This window comes from Anopheles marshallii, chromosome 2 (assembly GCF_943734725.1).
Source record: "Anopheles marshallii chromosome 2, idAnoMarsDA_429_01, whole genome shotgun sequence".
NCBI classification, from domain to species: domain Eukaryota; kingdom Metazoa; phylum Arthropoda; class Insecta; order Diptera; family Culicidae; genus Anopheles; species Anopheles marshallii.
This window is the reverse complement of record NC_071326.1, coordinates 1,584,665-1,609,125: the sequence shown is the minus strand read 5'-3', so window position 1 is coordinate 1,609,125 and position 24,461 is coordinate 1,584,665. Positions and strand designations below refer to the sequence as shown.

Here is a 24,461-nt window from a genome sequence, read left to right as displayed (position 1 = left end):
ACACGAAAAATGGGTGCAGTTTCCGAAGGTGGCGATGGTGGAAAGATATTTTAATCGATCATCGTTTGAATGTGATGCAGCTAAGGAATCAGAAAGAAATGAAAACTTTTGCTTGTTGATCTTTCGCGGTGTCTTCGTGTTTGAACTTATGTATTTGTGTAACTTTCCAGTAAATATTCATTTGTATGAGCTCGGAGTACAGCGATTCCTACTGGGATGTTTCAAAATTCATATCAAATAATTGATTTGCGCGATCTCACTTCGTCTACGGTATAAAACAATATGTGTAACTGAACTTTTAGAACTGCCGTTAAAATGTAATTGCATATAAAATCACAAATTGCCATCTGAGCACGTGAAAAAGTTGAGCTCTATTGGGAATTTATTTCTTACAAGCATAAGCCACACCTGATGCGTATGCAGTCATCCTTTTGTGCTTTAAAAAAATGAGGCTACAAATCGTTTCATTTAATGACGCTGCTGACAAACAACGTCTTACCGATGCGCTAAGATTACGTGCCCCTTTACGATGACATGAACATGTGAATAAAAATTCGCCAACGGAACGAAAACCCAGAAATAATGAAGCAAGCGTAAGCGAGAGGAGTATGAACTCATCCGTGATCAACGCACCAGACAGGACAAATCTGACAAAGTTTCGTTGAGCATTTTCTCCCGTGGGGTAATCTCGTGTTCAAGAAGTTATTTTCAATCTACACCATCAAAAGTAAACCGCCCTTTATGGCCCCGGTATGCATGCGTTCGGTCGGTGCAATGCGAAGTCGCATCGTCGACGGCAGTCTTAAATATATTTGCGTTGCACATGCCTGCGGTTGTCGTTATTCCTCAATTCGTTGCCGTTTCGTGTATCGGATTGCATCTTTGTTAGTAATCAGATGGGGCGACCGTTAGCGATTGTTGTGCATATCAGGAGACAACCCAGTTCCCGGCCGTGTTAATACCTTTCGCTTCCAATCTTTCTCTAGGATACGTGCAATTAGGTGTGATCATCGATTAACCCTTGTGTGTAGCCGATAGAGCCGGGAACGTTAATTACACAACGACGGTTAACGATTACAATTTAATTAATTGCCTGTGTGATGTGTGGTTCGTGGAGTTACTTTTTAACGTGCACGCACTGGCAATTCACTTCCGGCGAGTCGTAACGCTGGTGTGGAGAAATTTGCACTGTGCCGAAGTTAAAGCATTTCGAAATACACAGTGCAGTGAGTTTAATACAAAAGAAAAACAAGGAAAGCAAAAGTGTCGTGAGTTTTGTAAAGTGTCTGAAAACAAACAGATAACCATCGCCAAAATGTCACTGTTTACATCGAGCAACAGTCGGCCTCGGTCACTGATGGAGGCACTGCTGGCGAAGAAGATTGAGGCGGCATCTCAACAAACGGGCCCCGGTGGGTCGCGGCTCATCCGAACAGATTCGATGGACTCGAGCAGCAGCATCGGTTCGCTGGGATCGCTTATTCTCGGTGACGATGTGTGTCGCTGTGACGATTGTTTGCTCGGCATTGTAGATCTTTACACAATCGGGCCAAAGGAAACTGCCAGTGGTATTAAAAAGGTAGGCAACATAACTTAAAAATGTATTGCAATAATGTATTTTAAATTTGAGTTAGTACGTGTATTAAGTGGAAGTTCGTTCAATAATAAAATTGTCGTATAATATTTATAAAAATGAAGAATAAACGTTTTTAGTTATTTGCACTTCATTTATATTTCTACAACAAACCAACAGCACGAGGGCTTGTTTTGTGTAGAAACTTAGAATGTTACGATATGAGTAAGATGTTTGGATTAAAACGGAAAATTTAAAAAATGATCACTATCAACTAATGCAGGCAAATTGATGTAAAAACATAGCTGAGTCCTTTAAGGTTAAATTTAAACTTTATCGATGTGAGAAAACCGTGAACTTCTTTAAAGAGTACGATTTCCTGTCAATACCATACCAATACCATAAAACTAGTAAATTTGTCTTATTAGTATCCCTTCGATTGAATAGGGATGGAATACCACTTGGGAGCTTGAAACGCTAACAAAAAATATAATATGTATCCTACATTTATCTTTTACACTATGAATATTAGAGCTGCAAGGTTGTGTTTTTACCGGAACTTCTTTTTTATGGCAAACTCTTCTTTTGCGGTTCTGAATGAAAAATCTTGGATCGAATTGCTGACTGATGTTAGCAAAACAAGATATTTTAGATTATTTATTAAAAAAGCGTTTTTTATTTTAAGTTTGCATTAACGAACGAGTTTGCATTAACGTTTGCATTAATTCATCAAAGTTAGTTAGTTAGTATTCATCAAATCCGGCTTCCCAAATATCTACAGTAAGCTTTTTGACGTCATCGTTTGCATAGCTCCACTTGCTCCATCTGGTAGAAGCTTCGACTAATCTTTCGAGAGCTTACTCACCACTGCAACACATTGGTGAAAGCTTCGTTATGTCTTGTGAATATGCGAAACATTCGAACATGTTTTGGTTAATGTTGTTTCCGAAAACGACCCTTTCGAGTTATGCTTCAACTTGTTATGATTCATTCATTTGGAAAAAAACATATTTCAAGTTGATTGTTTTTAATGTAAATCAAATGAAAAGTGTTTAAATAATTCAAAATACATGCCTGGGGATACAAGAAGTCCTTTTCGATGGGCAGAATATTGTTAACAAAATAACGAGTGAAGTTAAATACAACACTTTTCTTAACAGTTTTGTATCACTTATTTGGCAAATTGTTAGCCATATATTACTGAATACTGTTTTAACTAATAAACGTTTAATAAGAGGGATAAACGGCGAATACATATCGATTGTTTATATTACTAATGTAAAATGTTCGATGCCTATTATACATGCGTTTGTGACCGTGTTGCCGCAAAAAAAGCTCATTTTGTTGCAACATCCAGCGAGCTTTCGTTGAGTGACTCTCGTGATACGCACACTACTAAAATAAGGTGAACATATAAGTAACAGCGCATAGTGGAGCATTCGTCGAGATTGAATTTCATACACATATTTTTATCGATATTTTCACCTTCTTGTAATTATAATAAAACCAACCGAGTAGTACAAGATACGAAAAATTAAACAAAAATTATTTTATTTTGGTTTTAAAGACAACTTTTTCCAGTCAAGTTTTGAAATAGTTTAAAATGATTACGACCAAGTAATTTCGAATATTGTTTGCGTAAAATATTGCGATTAAATATACTAAATTAGAGTATAATCATTTAATGAACTTTTTATTGTTTTATTTTTGGCCAAGTGGTTAGGTTTCAGATAACAAATATCTTAGTTTGTTTGACATTTTAATTAATTTGTTTAATTGTTAGTTTGTTAAACATTTTAATTTATTTTTCTTTCAATCAGTAAAAATTTGTACCAATCTCATGTGTCTACATTACGACAGCTTGCATCACGTACTATTGTTTGGGAGGAATTGGGCACGTACGGTGCAATACGAACACACTTGCACCCCAGAGCAATCGCGGGGTCGGTGAGCGTGAAACAGCTTCTGGACACAAACACACCCGTCGACAGATCTGCTCCCTATTGCTGATAATATGAAACCGTGCGAAGCAAACGCGGCGATCAGCGTCACCATCGCGATCGTTCGCCTTCTCCACGTTCGCGCCACCCAGCTTTCCGACGACGGCCGCGTACGAAACCCGCCTGCGCAAAACTGGCGCGGTGCTTGGCCGCAGCCAGTGCTATTGTTGATACTTCAGTCTAATTCCGACCACCGATCGCACCGAGTGTGCGTCGCACGTTATCGCGGTAGACTTTGTGCTTTGGCATCCTCCGCGCGGCATTGGCCTGAGTAGACCCCGTACCGTTGCCGTCGCGATCGACAGCCTCAACAGTGTTTGTGCTGTGTGGCCTGAAACCGAATCTAATTCTACACTAGTGGAGCTTTGCATGCACGTCACTCGATCGGCGATTGGAGAACGAACGGTTTGAACGAAACCCTCGTGTGCCTCGTGTCACCGTGGACACAACCGTGGTAGTTTTCGCGTATATCGATTCAATCGAACATTCGCTGCCATTCGTGGTGAGATCTCGATCGTCCAGAGGGGTTCCCGCTGCTGTTGTGCGTAGCCCGTGGGACAACGGTTTTAGGGGCGACAGAAGAAAAACTTTCACTTTTGCCACTCGAAAAAAGGGTTTAAAATTTGGACGACAGCCACGCTACCGGTTTGTTAGTTTTGTGTGAGCGGCTTGTGCGAGTGGGCAGTAGTGAAATGGACATTCCAGTATTTCGCCAGTGACAGTGACGATCTTCGCGCGTGCATAAGTTAAAACCCCGGAGCAGTCGTTCTGTGTACGTAGCGGAGCGAACATCAATGAAATGTGTTGTTGTGCTGCGGTTTAGATGCAATTTCTCGTACACCTACGAAACCAGGCAAAAGTGGTGTAGTAAACATAGCTGCAATGGCGAGCGGCGCTGGGCACTGCTCGCTACACAGACACCACGCGAAACTCATCTCTTCCTCCCTCTCTGACTCCGCCACGGCGGCCTAACTAAATATTTGATCTCGAGATTAGGGTGGGACTGGCGCGAAACAATACACGAGGCTGGATCGCGCCTCGTTCGGTATGCTGTTGCGCACCGGTAGTTCTCTCCGTTGCAAAAATCTACATCGCAATAGACAAGGTGCGGTGCTACAAAGCTGGGAATGCCGTGCTAAGATTTACGAGCTTCCCGCACCGGGCGGACATTGGAACTTCCCTTTATTTTGCGGTTTGCGAGACGCCGTCTGTCGACCGAGTTTTTCGGTACGTGCCCTCTCGGTACCACGGGTAGAAAGATTATCTTTCTCAAAAGGAAAGGGAACAAGATGTGAGAAAAAGAAGCTAATTTTAATACAACAAAAAATCCCACACAGTTGGCGCCATGGCTTGGATGCTGGATTGTTGAAACTACGCTCGCATTATCAGCGTCGGTGGCGTTTGCATGCTGAGGAAATGAGGTTACGGTTTTGGAAAACATTCTGCCCCATACACCTGATTGAATGATAAGCAAAGCGCAGTTTACGTGCTCTAGAACACAGCATTCTATCAACTTTTGAAGGTTTTGTTTATGAAATGTTCATTTCGTATCAGCATAATGTACAAATTAAGTGACGTGTATGCAAACATAATTAAATCCAATCGGTTCCTCCGCTTTTAATTAATGATGGAGACTTTCGAACATTCACAGCCACATCACAGCCTACAACATCAACTTTCCGTGCGAATGAACTTCCCAATGTCACTGCTCATCCACGTATTTCCGAAAAGAGTACATTTTTCAAGTTGTGAAAATGCGTAGATGTTCATATAAAAGATGCCCAAACGCCATACGATCGCGTTCGTCGAAAGATTGTGTCGACACCGGGCGAATCACAGACACAACAACACCTACGGGTTAACCTTTTTACTGATGAAGAGAAGTGCTTACTCTTCAGTTCTGTCTGGCCAGTTCTAAAGTTTTGTGCGTTGGAAGCAAGATCATTTGCTCCTATTCAAACGTCGCTCACCATTCGAATGCCTGCTTATTCTGCAAATTCATCCGATCATACGCTGATCGGTAAGATGGTGATGACTAATGTTGATTGTGTTGATTGTTAGAGATGTTCCAGGTGGTTTTTTAGACACAGTTCAATTAAAATTTCTGTAAATAACAATAAGCCAAGCCAATACTACACTCATTTGACTGTTTACCGTCATATTCAGTCCGCATACACCTCAAACTAAAAAGGGGCGTCAATGTGCTCAGTGTACGATGAAGAAGAGGAACCCGTTGAAGACGACGTCATCAATTAGCAATTTTCACACTCTATCGCCAATAACCAGTTTGGTTAGGGGGTTGACTATTAAAATACCATTCTGAAACATGGTTTGGACACAGAATGGCTTGCCCGTACCACGTTGGTATACGCTTCTCTGGCCGTGTTCTTCGTTTCTGAAGCGAAAAGCTTGCGTCAAAGGGTGTTTTAAAATTCAAAATATTTCAATCGTTCTTAGTATGTGACGCACAGGGAATTGTTGCTAGCGTCCGATTACATGCGGGATTGATCACAAAACGAAACGAACGAACGATCAAGAACGCAATATTGTTTATGTCGTGTTTTTTTTTGAGCAATGCTTTAGATTAATTCATAAATAGCCATTTGAACGCACAAAACTCAAATCAAGGGCCAGCTTACGTGGTGTTCATACTTGCAATAGTTGCAGCGCATGCAACAGTCCGCACCTGAACTGGTTGTCATCTCTAATGGTCGCTAATGGCGTCCCTGAGGTTTTCTTATCACCATCAAGTTCAGATCCTCTCCTAGACTAAACACACGAAACCATACATCAACCGACGCGACGACGGTAGGTTTTAGTGCATGGCCGGTTGGGAAATATAAATTTATTGCCCCAACCATCCCACTTGTCCCAACTGTTACACAATACTACAATGCTCCAAATGGAGGGCCAGAGATGGTGGCAGACTGGAGACTGCCAAACCGTACGATACAACTGCAGAGGAATGGAATTGCGATATGGTGCAGCAACCGCAACCTGTTCTTCCTTAGCAAATCTGGCCACATTCATACACACACGCGCTAAAATGTGTGTCTTTCTCGTGATGGCGTGACTGCAACGATGTTCGTGAAAAATGTCATCAAGATTGTGAAAGCAAGAAGAGATGTCCATTTAGCTAGAATCACCTACACGCTAGCTGTAGATCATGGCGAGGCATCTTTCGAAAGGAGTCAATTAGTTGATTTGCACTTTCCGTACATCTGAGTTGAACATATTAATAGTATAAAACAGCAGACACCCTTTCACTTCACTGTCGACTGCGCGGCTGGACACTTTCCACTATAAAAGTTACAAACAAAAACTTCCCAATATGAACTTTAGATGGAATGTTTCGCCATTCAACAATGTCAAAACAATGCTATAACATTGATTTTGATGTGCCACCCTAATAATCGTTTGTGGGGTTATTGCGGTGAGTTACAATAATGCAAACTTGATTACTGTATGCCTTCGGTTTTCAGCACTGATTACCCAAGGAATTGCACTCGTCAAAACTCGACGAATAGTAGCGACAGGTTGAGAGAGCCACCCATTATTCAGTAGCCAGCGCCAGAGCGTTTTATTTGCAAGTAAACACGTCCATAAGCATCTCAAAGCAACCGGTTCGGGGCAGCCGACTTCCAAATATGTCCCCATAAGTACCGCAATAAATTTCCCTCGCTTTCGAGCGGTCGGACACTCCGGTCGAAAAAGGGGAAACAGGGTACGCAATGGAACGGCATACAGTTTCCGTGCATGCAAGGAACTGTTGATGAAGAGCGTTCATACGCTCTGGTACGATCCGAGATCCTCGGCGAGGTCCTGCAATTGGTGACTACCGTTAAGGAAACTTGTTGCCGATTGATGATGGTTGACGCGCCTCCACGAAGACAAATTAACTTCGGTAGCAGGTTGGAGTTGGGTTTGGCACGATTGAATTCGCTTTTGTTCTCTCAAGAGTTAATGTATGGGAAACTGTTGGAAAGTCGAAGAAAGGAATATAGAGATATTGAAGTATACAGGAGAAAGAGGAGAGAGAGAGAGAGAGAGAGAGAGAGAGAGAGAAAGAGAGAGAGTATTCAATGGTTACACCTCATTTTGCCTGATGTTTCGCGAGGGAACTGTTTTATCAGATGTCATCTTACGTAACTTTTACAGTGCTCTGTAGAGCAACACCAGAGTTCGTCGAACAATCAACTCTACACACCCTACAAACGCATAAAAATTCGGAACCGAGGATAAAGAAACGATGCCTATCTGCACGCTACCGACGGTGACCATTTACGAGGACTTTGATAAGCTTAGCGCCAAGGAAGTGTACTTCACGGAGTCGGGCGATAAGGTGACGGTCAAGCTGTTGCACTTTCCCAACCTCAGCCCCGAAGAGCAGGACCATCTGAAGACCATGTCGGACAGCGGTGACGAGCATGATGCGGGGAATGGGGGTTCCGCCGGTGCAGGATCGTCCAGCGAAACGGTACCGCGCAGTCGGAAGAAATCCTTCACCCGCAAACTTTCGAACGATGCCCGCAAATTTTCGGCACTTACCAGTCGCAAGAATTCGAAGGACGCTGATCTGACCGCACAGAACATTGCCCCAAATCTCGCGCCGAATCAGCATATGGGCGGACAGCATCACCATCATCATCATCACTATCATCACCACCACCATCAATATCAGCAGCAACAGCCACCGAAGGCACATCAGAACAGCGGGGCATACCACCAACATTATCAGCAGTCGCTTCAGCAGCGGCACCGAACGCAGAGTTCGTCTCATTCGCAACACCACTATCAAAATCAGCTGCCAATACTGCAGCATCCGGCGGCAGATGCCGGAATTGGTGGCCGGTCAGAGCATGTGGGTGGTGGTGGCAGTGGCTCGTTGCGTTACCGGATGGGTGCGAATCGGTCACCCTCACCACGCCAGTCCGCCAGTCTCTGTCCGGGGTACGAGCAGTACCAGATGTCACTGCTGGAGGTACCGATGCCACGTGATTATGGCGATGCATCGAGTGATGATTTGAGCTCCGAATGGGACTCGGACGTCCCGGACGTTCGACATGAATCTGGAGCGAAGGTAAGCCGAGATTCTCGCACGTTGAATAGCAAAATTGCAGCGCTCAGTGCGCTGCGCACAATATCGTTCAAATGCAGCTGATGTTCATTGTGAAATTCATTCGCGAGATTCACGTCCAGGGTGAATTGTTTTCAACGAAAAAAAGGTTTATCTTTACTTGCAAAAATCATTTAGCTAAGATGTCGTCATGTCGATGTCGCATACCACACTGATTTCGTCAGACTTGTGACGTAAATTATAATCCCGACGACTATGCGGTCTAGCTGGAGAATGAGAATCACTTTCCATTTCGAAGGCATGTGCATTGATCGTAAAGCTATTAATGGCTGGAACTGCTACCCACAGTGATGTTTATTTAGTATGCCAATATTAAGCTCTGTGCAGTGATAAGCATCCAATGCAAAACTTCTTGTTGTGTAGAAATAGCAGTGCTAGCTTCATTTCAGCGCCGACCAAAGGCGCAGTGCAGGATGATTGTGATGAATGCTTAGAGTGGACCGTCATAGATGTCATAGAGTCACTTAACCATTCTGACCCGCCGTGAATAGTGTCAATGATTCATCATCAGTAAAACGAGGACATGGCATCGTGCACAAAGAATTCCGCTTTAGAAGCTGGATGCAAAACATCATTAACGTATCTCTTTCAGCTAGCGTTAGCACAACCGACGGAAGATGTAGATACGTCCCATGATAGATAGGAGTCATGATATCTGTTTGGATGCAGGTCACGAGCTAAGGTTTGTGTTTCGTTAAGGAAAAGCAAGTAAAGCACATATTCATCAAACTGAAAGCAACACGTGCTGCGGTTGTAATCAAGAAAGATGGAACGTCGGGTATCTCAGGGTATGGCTAATAGGTACAAACAACGAGTGTACGTTTGTCAATATAATTCGCTTGGAAATTGGAACTTATCGCGTTGCAACTTTTGCTTTGCTGATCGAACCCAAAACTCGTTAGAGTTTAAATTTAGAATCAACAGTTTTGGACGCACAACTTCCGACCAAGGCTAACGCGCTCAGTTTACGTGGGGTGGAGAAAATCCCATCAGTTTCCCAAATGGTCTGTCGAATGAATGCGATGACAATAATAATTGACATGCCATTTGCTACGCACGACAATCCCCACTCGCTTTTGCCGACGCTAAACGAACCATACAAAAGGCTCAGACACCGGCGTCACTGGTGAAGAAATGTGATAGCTTAAAGTGGTATTTTACGTAACAACGATGCTTACGCATATTGTGCCCTCGCGGAGCTGGGTAAGAAATTGGCGCGACAGCTAACTGTTAATAAAAATATCACACAATTGATATGGGGTGAAACATGTGAGTGAATAAATGAGGTTTTATTTCATGCGATGAAATGAATTTGTAGCGCAGATGCTTTATGTGTAATGAACCATTTAAACAGCGTCGAAATCAAATCGAAAACTGTATATTCTATAGCGAATGTAGTAAACAATAATCTTAGCATCACTGACGTCAACATTGGTTAGAAATGATAATTACAAATTCGCATATGATTGTCGGAAATTTTAACCATCCGTCGAGAAGGCATCTGATGAGTTTAGAGTTTCGAAAAACAAACCAGTTCTATATACCTGTAATCAAATAGGTTTTATCCCATACTGTTCAGCGAACCGTAACGAATACTGATCGATGCGGTTTTGAAGGCGACACCTTTGCCAGAAGCGTAAAAGCGGCCCCATATTACTTACAGCACTATTGCACGAAAGGGACATAACTTGCGGTTTGCTGATTGATATTACGATTATTTGCAGGTTTGCATTTAGTTTAGCGTCTGTCGTGTGCACACCGCAGTGGTTCAATATTCAACCTTTTTATCTTCCAAACGATATTTAATTATTACATAAACCTACAGCGTGAAGTGACATAAAGTATTGGTAAACGATTTGACACCTTTGTTTTATATCTTTCTTTCCTGATTGACAGCCTTCTGGATGGCGCAAGTTGCGTAACATCGTGCAATGGACACCCTTCTTTCAGACGTACAAAAAGCAACGTTACCCGTGGGTGCAGTTAGCCGGACATCAAGGAAACTTCAAAGCTGGACCAGACCAAGGAACGGTACTCAAGAAGCTATGTCCCAAAGAGGAAAAATGTTTTAAGGTGAGTGATGCGAAATTTAGTTGAAATCTGCCTGCGGAGTTGGATTATATTTAAAAAAAATTAATTTGTTTCCATCTTCCTTCCTTCCTTCCTTCCCTTGTTTTGCAGGTCCTGATGAAGGATGTCTTGAGACCTTACGTTCCCGAGTATAAGGGACAAGTGAACAGTGAGGATGGAGAATGTATCCTTTTTAAACCTGAAAAACTATGTCTTACTTCTCGATGTTGTTACTCCAGAAACGAAACATGATTAGAACAAAGAAATGGAGATTATGAAAGGGTTCTATTCAGGAATTGCATTGTTTATTTATTTTCATAATCGATCATCTATTGATAATCTATCAAAGCTCAGTTACTATGGTTGTAATATAATGTGTGCTACTTTTGTGTTTTGTTTTCTATTTTTGAATCTACAATGCAATGAAATTATGCAATGAAATCTAGCAATGTGAAACTTTTATGACAAAGAATTGTGTACAATTCATGTAAAATTCCTTAACGATAATGCTTTTTACATTCAGCAACGTATATACAGCTGCAGGATTTACTCAGTGACTTCTACCAACCGTGTGTCATGGACTGTAAAATAGGCGTCAGAACCTACCTGGAGGAGGAACTGTCGAAAGCCAAAGAGAAGCCGAAACTTCGAAAAGTAGGTCTTCCATGGTTGCCGTTACACATCGAACGTGCGAACAGATCGCTTTAATGATTGTCTTCGTTATTTTCAGGATATGTATGAAAAAATGATACAAATTGATCAAAATGCCCCCACCGATGAAGAGCACCGTGCTAAAGGTGTCACAAAGCCACGCTACATGGTGTGGAGGGAAACCATTTCCAGTACGTCTACGCTCGGATTTCGAATAGAGGTACGCTAGACTTACTCATCAATCAAACCATTGAACAGCAGTTAGGTAGAACCGTCGTACAGAACCAGGATGTAAACAGTTTTGTTTGATTCTCGGCGATAGAGGTGATCATATCGATTGGGGGTTTTGCACAGAAACATCTATTTCGGACGTAGTTTGGTATGGAAAGTAAATTATTACTGTTTGTGTAGTTGTTTATAAGACATATTTGAAAGAGCTATTTGAAAACGAAGCAAAATTTAAAATTGGGATAAAAAAGTTTCTTTTCATATTTCGAACTCCGTACTGAGTAAAGTGAAGTATTTATCGTTTGCAAATTTTAGATGGAACAATTTAGATAAAAAGACCAACAGACATACTTCTAGCTGTGATTGTTTTATTTCAAAAAAAAATTGTTGATATTTAATGTTTGTGATCCAACTTCACCTGACTAATAACATACTTCTTTATTATAGGGTATTAAAAAGAGTGATGGAACCAGCTCGAAAGATTTCAAAACGACAAAATCGCGTGATCAGATCTGTGAAGCGTTCCGTGAATTCGCCGACGGGTTTCCTCATTCAATGGTAAGCTTTTCAAGCACCTTAATATCGAACTGAATGGTGTAATTTGAACGATCTCTTATAATATGCAGCCGAAATACATCCAGCGGTTAAAGGCGATCCGGGCGACGCTGGAATATTCGGAGTTCTTCAAAAGCCACGAAGTGATAGGCAGCTCATTGCTGTTCGTCCACGATCGGCACAAGGCAAGCGTCTGGTTGATTGATTTTGCCAAAACGGTCGCACTGCCGGAGAGCGTGGCAATTACGCATGACAGCAAGTGGAAGGTGGGCAACCACGAGGATGGATACCTGATCGGGATCAACAACCTAATAGACATCTTCAGCGAGGTGCACGATCGTCAAACAGTGCAATCGCTCACGGAGCGAATACCTAGGCTTTCGTTGCCCGACGACAGCAACGGTATCGATGAGGACTTGCAGCGCCACGACGGATGTAATCTAAATGAAGAGATCTCACCTACCACTTTGCCCGCCGTTTCCAGCCGATGTGGCGATAAAATCAGCTGCGTCAATAACAACAACAATTACGACTGCAAACCAGATGACCAACATCTGCAGTCGGTGGGTGGCAACGCTTCGGACAGCACGGGTTTGTGTGACTATGTTGGCTCCAATTCGGGCTGATAGGGGCAACCGGCAAACGGACATATGCTGTCAAACAAGGACTGAAACTCTCAGCAAAATGTCTTAGCGAAAACTGTGAAACATTTGAGAATTATTCCAGCCAAGGCAATTGTTGCTGGCAGACTAGCAATATAAGGAATGGATGATACATCGTTGTCGAATTATTGTCTAAGGCGCGTAGCTTCACGCGTTGAGCTCCTTCGTTATCCATTGTTTAACCTAGCGAGTGAGAATCGGTTGTTTAATTTATAAAATACTACGATCAAACACTATGAGCATTAGTATAGAATTATAGCGTTATTTACAATAGCTAAAGTTGGCACATTTTAATACATATCTATTATGAAAATTATTATGAAACTAACTGTTTTTACTATTGTTTGTTTACTATATCACGTTCATTCGGGTAAAACACGCAGCAGATTGGATCTGGTAGGTTTGCATAGTGATAAGATATACGATAAGATTACATATCTTCATAACAAAAATCTAAAGCATTTAGAGCCTACTCAACAAATCAATCATATTCTTTATCTGGACTTCAATGAGTTTACCTAGCCTTGATATTTATTTACTCAGTCATAGAAACGTACATGAAGATACATATCGTAAGGTGAAGATGTATTATCGAACATTCATTGTTTGGGAGATTTTTTTAAACAGATGCACTGATATATTTTTTTAAATATTGATCTCACTTATATCACTAACGTATATCATACCTTTGGGAAATGAATATCACATTGGTTTCGTATAGCGTCTTAACGAACTCATGGGATGAATTCAATCTTCACCAACACTGAATGCGCATTATCTTTAAATGAAATGAGTCTTTCAAGCCAGCATAGAATAGTCTTGGTCGATCAGCTTACGTCGTATATCTGCAGAGAAATAGAAGAACTAGACTCTAATTATTTGTAGAGTGAGGATTGTTTTTAATACATGCAGTATAAATTTACAACATTACTTAATAGTAATGAAAGTCTTTTTAAGTCACGGTTTAAATTAAATTTTCTTCCATGATATGAAAGTGTTTAAGTGTTTATGCTTATAAATTCATATGTATAAGTGCCAATACCTCAAGAGATCTTTTTGCATTTCGGGCATTTCTTACTTTGCCTTTATTTGCACGTAGCTGGATAGTCAGTCATGTGTACAGTTAGCTACAGACTCGAGAATTGCCAATGTGGCAATTAATGACACATTTGGAACAGTTTAACTGTGGTCCAAAACACAAAAATCCAAGTTTATTTGCTTATCTCTAGAAAACTGTATAATTAAGAATAAATATTGCTTATGACTATTGGCGTTAATAATTTATAACTCCAGTTGTTCAAATCGCATGGGAAACAATATTGTATGAAATGAGGGGATTTCGATGAACTAGTGTCATGTTTTGATGATATCTTCCTAAGTGCTAGGGATGTGCAATATTTGTTTGTGTTTCACTTTCAACCTCCTCGTTTCGGTTATTCGTTTGCACGATTTAGTACGTTGGACTTGCCATGGTCCTATCTATTGTAAAGCCCTGTATTCTCATAGAAACACATTCAAAAACGGAACATGAGCAACACAAGTAGTATTTTGAAATTTTATTCAATCGAAAAGACATAATTTATGTAAAATATTTAGAACGAATATAAAACAGATGTTCAAAAAGCTATTTTAATTTATTTTAAAATTCTTTAGCATATCTTTCATCAGCATGAATAATACCTTTTCATAGTTTGAGCGAAATTTATCTCTTTTTGGAATACTTTTATATTCGCTTAGGATCCAAAACCGATCTTAGTAGCTAGTTTTTAACTACTACTTTACAAGTCAATGAATGTATTCTAGCCTAGCTGCTCTTCCTTATTGAGAACTACATCATGCATTGGCGGATAAGAAACTCATATATTTATCCTCTGTTACATTGGACTGAGCCTGTCTTATTCTATATAATTTAGTAGAGTCTTGTAAATGGGAATTTCGAGCAGTTTATAATACAGGTATCACTCGATTCAACTAAACCGGACTACAACTGCGATCCTCTATCGATACGAGACACCCATTCGTGATTCTTAAGATGATAGCAAACTTTATGTTTAGATCCTCCATTTTGAGCGAAGTTTTAAAGCGATAGTTCCGTACGAGATGAGCGATAAGAATCTTCATTGAAAGCCACGCGTATCGGATACCGATGCAGTTCCGTGGTCCACCACTGAAAGGAAGATAAGCATACGGGTGTCGTTCAGCCACCTTTTCGGGAAGGAAGTGATCAGGATTGAATTTATTTGACTCGGGACCCCAGATTGAAGGATCACGATGTATTTGGTAGATTCCCAGTGCTACACAGCAACCGGCAGGAATAGTGTGTTTATCTGAAATGTGAAATTAGACAGTAGAGCAACATATCTGGACATAATATGTTTTTAAATCGCTTACCATCCAATTTTACGTCCGCAACACATTTTCTCCCTATTAAAGGACCAACGGGAAACAGGCGCATCGTTTCCTTGCACACCATCTCCGTATAGACAAGGTTGTTTGCATCTTCCATCGTCACCGGTTTTGTGTTGTCCGGACACACACTCATCACCTCCTGGTAGACCATTTCCTGTACCTCCGGATGCATGGCTAGCATGAGTAATAGGTTCGACATGGTGGTAGCGGTCGTATCATGTCCAGCCACGATCATGGTATCTATATGATCCTTAACGTGCTCCTCAGTTAAGGAAGGATTTTGTTCCGCTAAATCAAACAGATTCTCTGCAAAGTTAAGCGCCGGCTTGCCTTCGTATGCTGCTTCCTTGCTCAATGTGGCCTTAGCTTGCTTTGACTTTTCTTTCAGCTCTTTCATCAGATCGAGGGACATGTTTTTGATAATGTTCACACAAATCGTTTCAAGTTCGTAGTCCTTTGTGAGACGATAGATGCTTTCTGGGTAGCGTTCAACGTGGAGCATGCGCTTGAACACTAGCGAGAAAAATGTGTCTAAGCAGTGCAGATACTCATCGGCTCCATCGTGACCTTGAGTGTTGAGGTCTTTACCGAAAGCAGTTCCTAAATTATCATAAAGGTGTAAAAATCAATCGAAATCGTTGCGGTAACTTTTAACGTACCAAATATGGAATCAATTGTACATTTGGCGATGTACAAATGCAGATCAATTTCACCATTTCCAACGAATTTGCGCAGGGTTTCCACCATGATGAAGTCTTTGTCATTGAATGTATCGACAAAGCTGGACAGCATCGTAGGACTGAACGATCGGTTGAGCAACTTTCTTTCGCTTTTCCAAGCATGATCTGAGGAAAGAAAAATTCCGTGACGCTTTTGTAAGTATTTAAGTCAGAATACTGTTATTTGATCTACCTGGAGCAGCGAATAGTCCGTTTACAATCCGGAAAAAGTTATACTGGTCCATCTTGTTCAACATGTGTGGAGAGTTCATGACCGTTTGAAAGTAATCGGGATTGTCCTTGATACCGACGATTAGTTGCGGTCCCATCCAAATGCCGATGGGAGATTTATATCTGGGAGCGTATCGGTCTAGTACTTGTAGAATGTCTTCTGCAATGTTCGAAAGAAAAGAAAAGCAAGCTTTACTGTGGTCCTCTGTTAAATCAATGGATCACAATTTTTTTTTTATTATGCAAAAAATTATAAAAGAAAGAGTTATTTGTTTTTCCATTCTGATTTATAAGATTTTCACAGAAACTAGGAACACATTGAATTTCAATGATCGATCGATGTTTGGTTTGTTATATGTAGGTTTGTTGTTGGAATAGTTGATACACCAATTTTAGTTTATTATTGATTGCTACAACACCCAAACAGCAATCACCGTCACAAATAAAAAATACACAACATGAGTACTGCAGAACCATATCCCATCCAGCACAATTTGTTTTCGTATATTTAATGATAAATTATATAGAGACTTTGTCCTGCTGCCTTTTTTTAATTCATAAATGTAATCTTAGGCTTTCCTTAGAATGTTGCTACAATTACGCAACTGGTTGAAAATCCTTCCACTTTCATCGTTATTACATGTTATTAGTCTACACATCAACCACAAGTTTAACATCTTTAATATGACACGGATTTTACAAACGAACACACACGCCCGTCCACATAACATGATAACATTATATTTGGTATAATTATAGCTGATGGTATAAAACACACACCTCCACTTCTTTTACCGAAGATTAGATACACATGACCAACCAATGGCAAACATGGTGGCCCATCCATGGTTGCCGCTGCGGCGTACAGTTTCCGACGCTTCCACCGCACGCACACCAAAGTGGCCAATGCCAATGCCGCGATAATGTATAAAAGCACCAACTGCACTGCCATATCTATGCTGGTAGTGAACCCAAAACAACCATGTACACGATCACTTCTGGTCACACCGTCTCGTGAACACACAAATTAAGAGCGTAGAACTATCACACCGCCGACTACACCGATCACAACGCACGCACGCCTGCCGAGGCTCACAAAGAACTGAACCGCGTGGACGGCGACGAACCTCAATTTATAGAAGCCTGAAATGGAAGGAAGCTCTCACTCCGATCCGAAGCGAAATCACAGCGAAAATGTGTGTGGTTTCGCGACTGCGTCAGCTGATCTCATGCATTTCAATGTGATAGCATCCAAGGGGCACAGAATCGTACACTTTTACTGGTTGTCTAGTCTACCGTGCGACAATGGTTTGAGCATTGCCTAGCCCTTGTAATAACTTAGGAAACAAACGATAAATTCTATTCTCTCTCTCTCGTAGTGGATTGTTAGTAGATCGAATAGGTAAGCTGTTTGCTGATAGGCAAACATTGGTAGATAATTAGTGAGGAATTATTCCAGCAATAAAATGCGTTTATGTACACAATGGAAGAATTTCTTTACAGATGATCAATTTCTAGAACGAACAACCTGTTCTAAAACAAACGGGGCCGAGAGTTTTAAAAATTGTTTTGATCGAAATTTGAAAGTTCAGGAAGGATAACCATGATCAATTATTTCCATCTAGACATACGTACAAAGTAGTAGATCAGCTTGAATTTTATGTTATGAGCTCTAGCTTATAACACAATTACTAATATTAAGCACTAAAAATGTGAGCTCAACGTAAATGCAAACAAAGGACCAAGGTCAATGATTTAGCTTCACAGCAGTGCACAGTAATCAGACAAAACTTACAATCTTACGAAGTGCGTATAATCTGCATCCTTCGATTGTAAGTTTTTATGGTTAATTGCATTTGTCGAACAACATGAACTTCTCACACCTTCTCCGCTGGCAAGGGAGTTGGACGAAGGATTGTAAATAAACCATAAATCAAGAAAGCAATGTTAGGTTTTACAGCGAGAAGATGCAAGCCTGACGTTGTTGATTGCTTGTGGTATTTTTTGAACAGCTTGTGGTTTTTTATGGTTGCTAGAATGTAATGAAAATTTTACGAGTAGCATCATATCATAATCTACAGTTGAAGTGAAATTTGCATGAGCGGAGTTTGAAACAAGCTTAGTATAAATTTATTCATACGTTTCGTTTTAATATTCATAGATTTGTACACACATGTTGAAAAATATAACTTACTATTAGTTACGAAAAGGCTGTTCCCCTCACGTTTAGCATAAACGTCCCTCTTTTCATCCAATTTTAATGAGTGTTTTCGGAGCAATTTAGCCCCAAAACATGTGTTGAAGCGATAAACCACATGCTTAACAGACAGTTACAATTTTGAGTGGATGCTTAAGCAGAAGCACGTGCAATTGAGCATGCGTAGAATGTGCAATTTAAATAGTGCTCTGTTAGTTTATGCATCGTGTTTTCAAACACATGCCATTAATTGAGTGTTTGCTAGCTTGCAGCACAAAAACTGCCATTTCATCGTTCAATGAGCGGGTGTGGTCGAATGGAAATGAAAGCAAATAGTAATCCGTTCTACAAATTTCAGTTTATGCTCTAAGTGGCTATCGAAATAATCATGCTGCCTTCGTAAATTATGTTGTGATCTTCTTCGATTAATTTCATCTTGAGGATCCAATGTTCTTTGGCGTCGAAAAAATATCGGACGAGTTAACATAAAATATCCCATGACAATTGTATTTCCAGCAGTGTAACAGTCATAAAGATATAATCCTCGACTTGTCGACCGTATTACAACATATCGCACCTGGATGGTGTTAATTGCAACGATCGGTGTGGGGCTTCAACAAGTCCAATAAGAACACATGAGTAGACAAAATTTGCAGGCTTTCGAAGGGAAACTGCACCATCACCAACTGTGCGTTACCCGTAGGGATAACTAAACCACCAACATGAAATGTCATGAGTGATTGACTTCCGGGAACTTTTTGATTCGTAAAACTGCAACGTCGTATAAAAGTCGCGATAAAGTGGATGCCACTGTTTAGTGGGACGTCGAGTGTGGAGTTTGGTTGTACTTCCCTTTTCCATCCCTGTCGAATATGTTCGCGTCCGTGGCTGTTGTGATAGCGTTAGGTTTATCGGTTTTATATTGGATTGTGTGGCGATTAAAAAGTTGGAAACACTACAAACTGTCAAGTGATTTAACCGGGCCGCGTGATTATCCCTTGATCGGGAGTGCGCATCTTTTCTTTGGAAAAAGTACTGAGGAGCAGTTTCGGTGTATATTGGACATTACTAAGACATACCAATCGCCATGTCGTATTTGGCTCGGCCCAAAGCTGTTCGTTTTCATCGACAATGCGGACGATCTCCAGACAGTGCTCAACTCGCCCCATTGTCTCGAGAAGGCAGATGTGTATCGATTTTTCCAGTGTGAAACGGGACTGTTTTCCGCACCTGCTAGCATTTGGCGAGTGCACCGAAAGCACCTTAGCCCCTGCTTTAATGCAAAAATATTGGCCAGCTTCGTGTCGGTCTTCAATGCCAAAAGTGCCATCTTAGTGGATCAGCTTGGGTTGCGGGTGAACGAAAGGGAGCTGTTCAACGTGTACGAGTACATTGCCAAATGCACATTGGATATGGTTTGTGGTAAGAGTAGCTCGGTGAATGACTATCTTTAATTAAAAATCGAGATACTTGTGTAACAACACATCTTTATACAGCTACAACACTAGGCACCAACATGAATCTACAGAATGAGAAAGGGGATGAGTACATTGGGGCTATTGAAAGGTAGATATTTGAATATAGATTTATTTCTATTCCACTAATTGGAACATATATCTTTCTCTGCTAACAAATTGCAAAGAGCATCGGAATTGTTGAATCATCGTTTGTACAAGGTGTGGCTCCATCCAGAGTGGGTCTATCGTCTAACGTCCTACTACAAAATTCAACAGGAATGCTATGCCACTGCCTACAAAATGTCGCGTGCAGTGCTTGCCTTGAAAGGTGACGAGCTGGAAGAAATAAAAAATCGTACGGGCATAAAGAACTCTGGCCCAGAAGAAAAACAAACCACAGATGATTATCGCAAACCCCAAATATACATCGATCAGCTGTTTCGACTCGCGAAGGAAACGGGCGTGTTTGATGAGCGTGCGATCAGAGACGAAATCGATACGATCATTCTGGGAGGAAACGAAACGTCCGCGCTAACACTGTCACATGTTGTCCTGATGTTGGCCATTCACCAAGATGTACAGCAAAGAGTATATGAGGAAATTGTTTCGACTCTAGGTGGTTCCGTCGGAGAAGTGGAAAATGATCATCTTTCTCGTCTAACGTACATGGAAATGGTGCTGAAGGAAACAATGCGTCTGTTTCCCGTCGGTCCAATCATCGCCCGGCAATGCACGCAAGATACGACAATTTGTAATACTTTAGACGAGTCGAACTACGCTCATGAATGAAAGGTTTGTGAGATTTTCCCTTTATTTCAATAACCCCTACAGCTAAGACGACTATCCCGAGTGGAGTGACGGTAGTGTTAGGGATCTTCAACGTGCAGCGCAGTGAAACACACTGGGGATCGGCGGCAAACACATTCGATCCGGACAACTTCCTACCAGAGCGCAACGTTCATCGACATCCGTACTGTTTTCTTCCGTTCAGTGCAGGGCCGCGCAACTGTATCGGATACAAGTATGGCCTAATGTCGATGAAGGTAATGCTGTGCCATTTGCTTACGGCGTACAGGTTTACGACGGACCTCACCATGGAACAGTTAGTATTGAAACTAGACATTACGCTAAAGATAGCCAATAAGCACCTTGTTCGTGTCGTTCGGCGGAAGCTCACTTAATAGCAAACGTTTGTTTCAACATAATTTAACACCAGTTATGACAGAATTGATGGTTTTATTGAAATAAAACAAATATTCTTAAAAAAAGTTGACAGATAATGTTACAAATGTTAAGTAAAATTAGGTTTCCTTTTTTCTGTTCAAATAAAATTACAGTTGAAGTAGCTTCTTTTCCATGTCTTTGAAATACTATTTTGCGTCAACAAAATATTATTCATTACACTGAACAAAGAACTTCAAACCAACAAACAAAATAACAAATTGTAAATAACTTCAACAATTCGCTTGTTGTCTAGTGGATATTGATAAAATAAATTGTTAGCAACACGCAAAACGCTTCAAGACAAACAGTGATGAAAGCGTGTTGTCACGCGTTTCGACGTCGCTCTTCAATGCGATCCGCTTAGCTGTGTGAAATAATAATTGCCATCGAGTGCAAGGTTGACATGCTCGTACAAGTTCGGCGGCGATGATAGCTACTATGAGGATACGAACCTTACACACGACCCACTGACCAATCATTCATCTGATCGAAACTGGCTAGATCGTTAGGAAACACCTGCAGTGCGGTGCTGCAGCTAACATATTTTGGTTTTACGAACGTGTGCCATAGCTTTAAGTGTTCGATCGATAAGCGAAAGGATTTGAGGTGGATTGGACGGCAGATTGGTCATAAATACCTGCGGGGTTATCGCTTCTAGGAAGACCTTACACTGGATTTCCTTGAGGACGTGCAGCACTGGTATGATAAGCAGATAAGATCGTCAATAAAGCGGACTAGTTAGCTTAAACGAAGTTTGTAAATATATACAAATGGAGATGAATAAGGGTATTTTGTTATCTTTTAAATTCAGGTTCACCAGGTTCAGAATCATACCCAAATATTGGGAATTGAGATCAAATATATTAGCACTGACCGCATCTTCGTTATCGTGCTGATGATTTGTCTATATTTTTTTGGGTTTCAACGATGCGGGACGATACTCAGGTGAGTTCGAGCCGCACACACGTGGAGAACGCTGTGAGAATGTGTATTTACGTAAAACGTTTGTTCTGGCTGGCAGGCAACTTGTCTAGCATGTAGCAACATGACGAGCACATCAATGAAACAAAGTGTAAAATGCATTCGTGTTCGGTTTTATACACGCCCGCGCCGCACTGACCTGACTCGGTTTGCCAATTGTGATAATAAAGCGCACATTCCGCGTAAAGCTATTAAGACAAATATTCTTCCCGTGTTTAGATTATTGCTGTAATTACATCACAATAGCTGCGAAGCTTTTTAATTGTTTGTGGACGTCCGATTGAAAGTATCGAAGTGTTGCATGCTATTGTTTGCCGCTCGGTGTATGTGTGATGAGTGAGGAAAAAGTGAATTTCAACGCGGAAATCTGGAACGGTTTAGAAAAGTTAGATAATGATATTGCGTACGGTGTTTCCAACAGCGCCATCATAATTAGTTGTAGCTGGTTGCAGGACGGTTGGCGTGTGCCTGGCGCGCAACAGAACAGAACGCATCAGAACAGCTTAAGAAGATACGATCATGTTTCTCACGTTTAAGCGACAAAGGCAAGTTATTGGCGAAACCTGATGCCTAGTAGCGCTTTCTAACGGTAAAGGTAGTGAAAATAGTAAAAAAAAACTAATGCTCGCTCGGTAGCTATTATACTTATTAGCCCTATCGTCCTCGTCATCGTCTTATTTGATGGGACCTGGGCGAATATGATGAATTTATCAGTAGCTCTGCTGCCACTATCGCCAGTACATGTGAACACGGTGAGACAGGTGGGATTGGTCAAGCGTGCACATTCAATGAATTTATCATAGCGCATCGCGAAACTCGCGGAAGTCCCGCGACTGTTCAGCCACCCGTCAATGAGCGGAGAAACGTGACGAAAAAATCCCAACGCACATAACACATCGGTGAAACGTGTAGTCTTGTACCACAACTATTCATTTTGTGCTCACACCACGGTTTCTGGTAACCACTCATTAGCCAGTAGCGTTGCCAGCCGTAACGTGGATCGTTGCCTGAGCGCGTGCTCTCAGGTGTTGAGAAGTGCTGTTTCGTCGTGTGCTTGTGCGGTAAGTTACGACTGGTGGAATTTGGTGGAACAGCATGCAGGACAATAATTTATCGTATTCTCTGTTTGTTTTGCATCCTTGTAATGCCGTATAGACTGTGCAATATATAGACGGTAGTATACAGACGGAGAAACCATTATCATGCACAAACATGTTTACCTTCGTCGGTTCATATTTCGCCTGATGTGAGCTATGAATTTTACTGTTTTGGAGGATGTAGAATTGTAGTATTTCCAATAACCAGTTAACTTAAAATAACTCGTTGATCTTCAGAATTCATAATGCCACATACCTTAAGACAAGAATATTTAAAGAAGATTGTGGTAAAGGTGACAGCAAGGCCGCGAAGCGATTGTAGCATAGGATAAGCAAGTAAATAAACGGTAAAAGGTGGTATCCCGTCAATTTTTTTAATTCTCTTGGCCATGGGCATATGAGCACAGTTTTATGATTTTTCTGTGATCTTTGCGTTGGTGAGTGGAACGTTTAGTGATTGAACACAACTTGAATCTCGCTTTTAATCAAAGCTAACAAACAAAAGCTGCTGAAATTATCTTCTTTACTAAAAGTGGCTAGTTTAAATAATTGTGAACGCTTGTGAGCGAAGAAATTCTGTAAAATTTCTAAGCATAACTTACACTTAAACTACTAAATACTAGTTGCGATTCTTTTTCATCGCTAGACATCCATGTATGATTCGTAGCGCGATGGCGAATTTTAACAGGCAATGCTACTACTTCCATTTAAAGTGTAGCTTTAAAGCGATAGTATCGAACCAGATGAGCAATCATGATTTTCATCGACTGCCACGCGTATCCCCAAACAACACAGACCTATCGTTTCCTTGCATACCATTTCAGTATACACTAGATCCATTGCCTCCTCCATCGTCACCGGCTTTGTTCTAACCGCGACAGACACAGACAGGCTCATCACCTCCTGATAGACCATGCCCTGAACCTCCGGATGCATGCCAAGCTTGAACAGCATGAACAGTGTCCAGCCATGATCATAGCAACTATGATCTTTTAGCCATGAACTTCTACACGATCTTCATTCAAGGAAGCGTTGTGTTCTGTCAGTTTAGAAAGACTATCCGCGAAATTACATTACATTGTACGTTTGGTGACGTAATTATGTAAACTTCACAACTTCGAGCGATGGAAGAACGAAGATGAAGTCTTTCTCGTTGAACGTATTGACAAAAATGGACAACATCATCGGGCTGTAGGGTTGTTATCCAATTTTTCCAGACCTGTTCCTTATTGAAAATAGATATGGTTATTCATTAATGGTGCAGACGTTT

At 41.2% G+C, this 24,461-nt stretch overlaps 3 protein-coding genes across 3 annotated transcripts; 2 read left to right on the top strand and 1 right to left on the bottom strand.

Annotated features, from left to right (window-relative positions):
- Positions 1 to 7,822: 7,822 nt before the first annotated feature.
- Positions 7,823 to 12,840, top strand: LOC128710384 (inositol-trisphosphate 3-kinase B-like). Its single transcript, XM_053805435.1, has 7 exons — positions 7,823 to 8,653; positions 10,607 to 10,783; positions 10,892 to 10,964; positions 11,304 to 11,434; positions 11,511 to 11,651; positions 12,107 to 12,217; positions 12,286 to 12,840. The coding sequence occupies exons 1-7, from the start codon at positions 7,823 to 7,825 to the stop codon at positions 12,838 to 12,840; spliced, it is 2,019 nt and encodes a 672-aa protein (XP_053661410.1).
- A 2,007-nt stretch (positions 12,841 to 14,847) lies between these two features.
- Positions 14,848 to 17,187, bottom strand: LOC128718860 (cytochrome P450 4c21-like). Its single transcript, XM_053812475.1, has 5 exons — positions 17,016 to 17,187; positions 16,198 to 16,395; positions 15,945 to 16,130; positions 15,268 to 15,885; positions 14,848 to 15,203 (listed from the first exon to the last, which is right to left on the bottom strand). The coding sequence occupies exons 1-5, from the start codon at positions 17,185 to 17,187 to the stop codon at positions 14,848 to 14,850; spliced, it is 1,530 nt and encodes a 509-aa protein (XP_053668450.1).
- Positions 17,188 to 19,304: 2,117 nt separating this feature from the next.
- Positions 19,305 to 21,070, top strand: LOC128709448 (probable cytochrome P450 313b1). The gene is made up of 4 exons (XM_053804445.1): positions 19,305 to 19,854; positions 19,929 to 19,998; positions 20,075 to 20,640; positions 20,721 to 21,070. Exons 1-4 carry the CDS (start codon positions 19,305 to 19,307, stop codon positions 21,068 to 21,070), a joined length of 1,536 nt encoding a protein of 511 aa, XP_053660420.1.
- Positions 21,071 to 24,461: the final 3,391 nt, after the last annotated feature.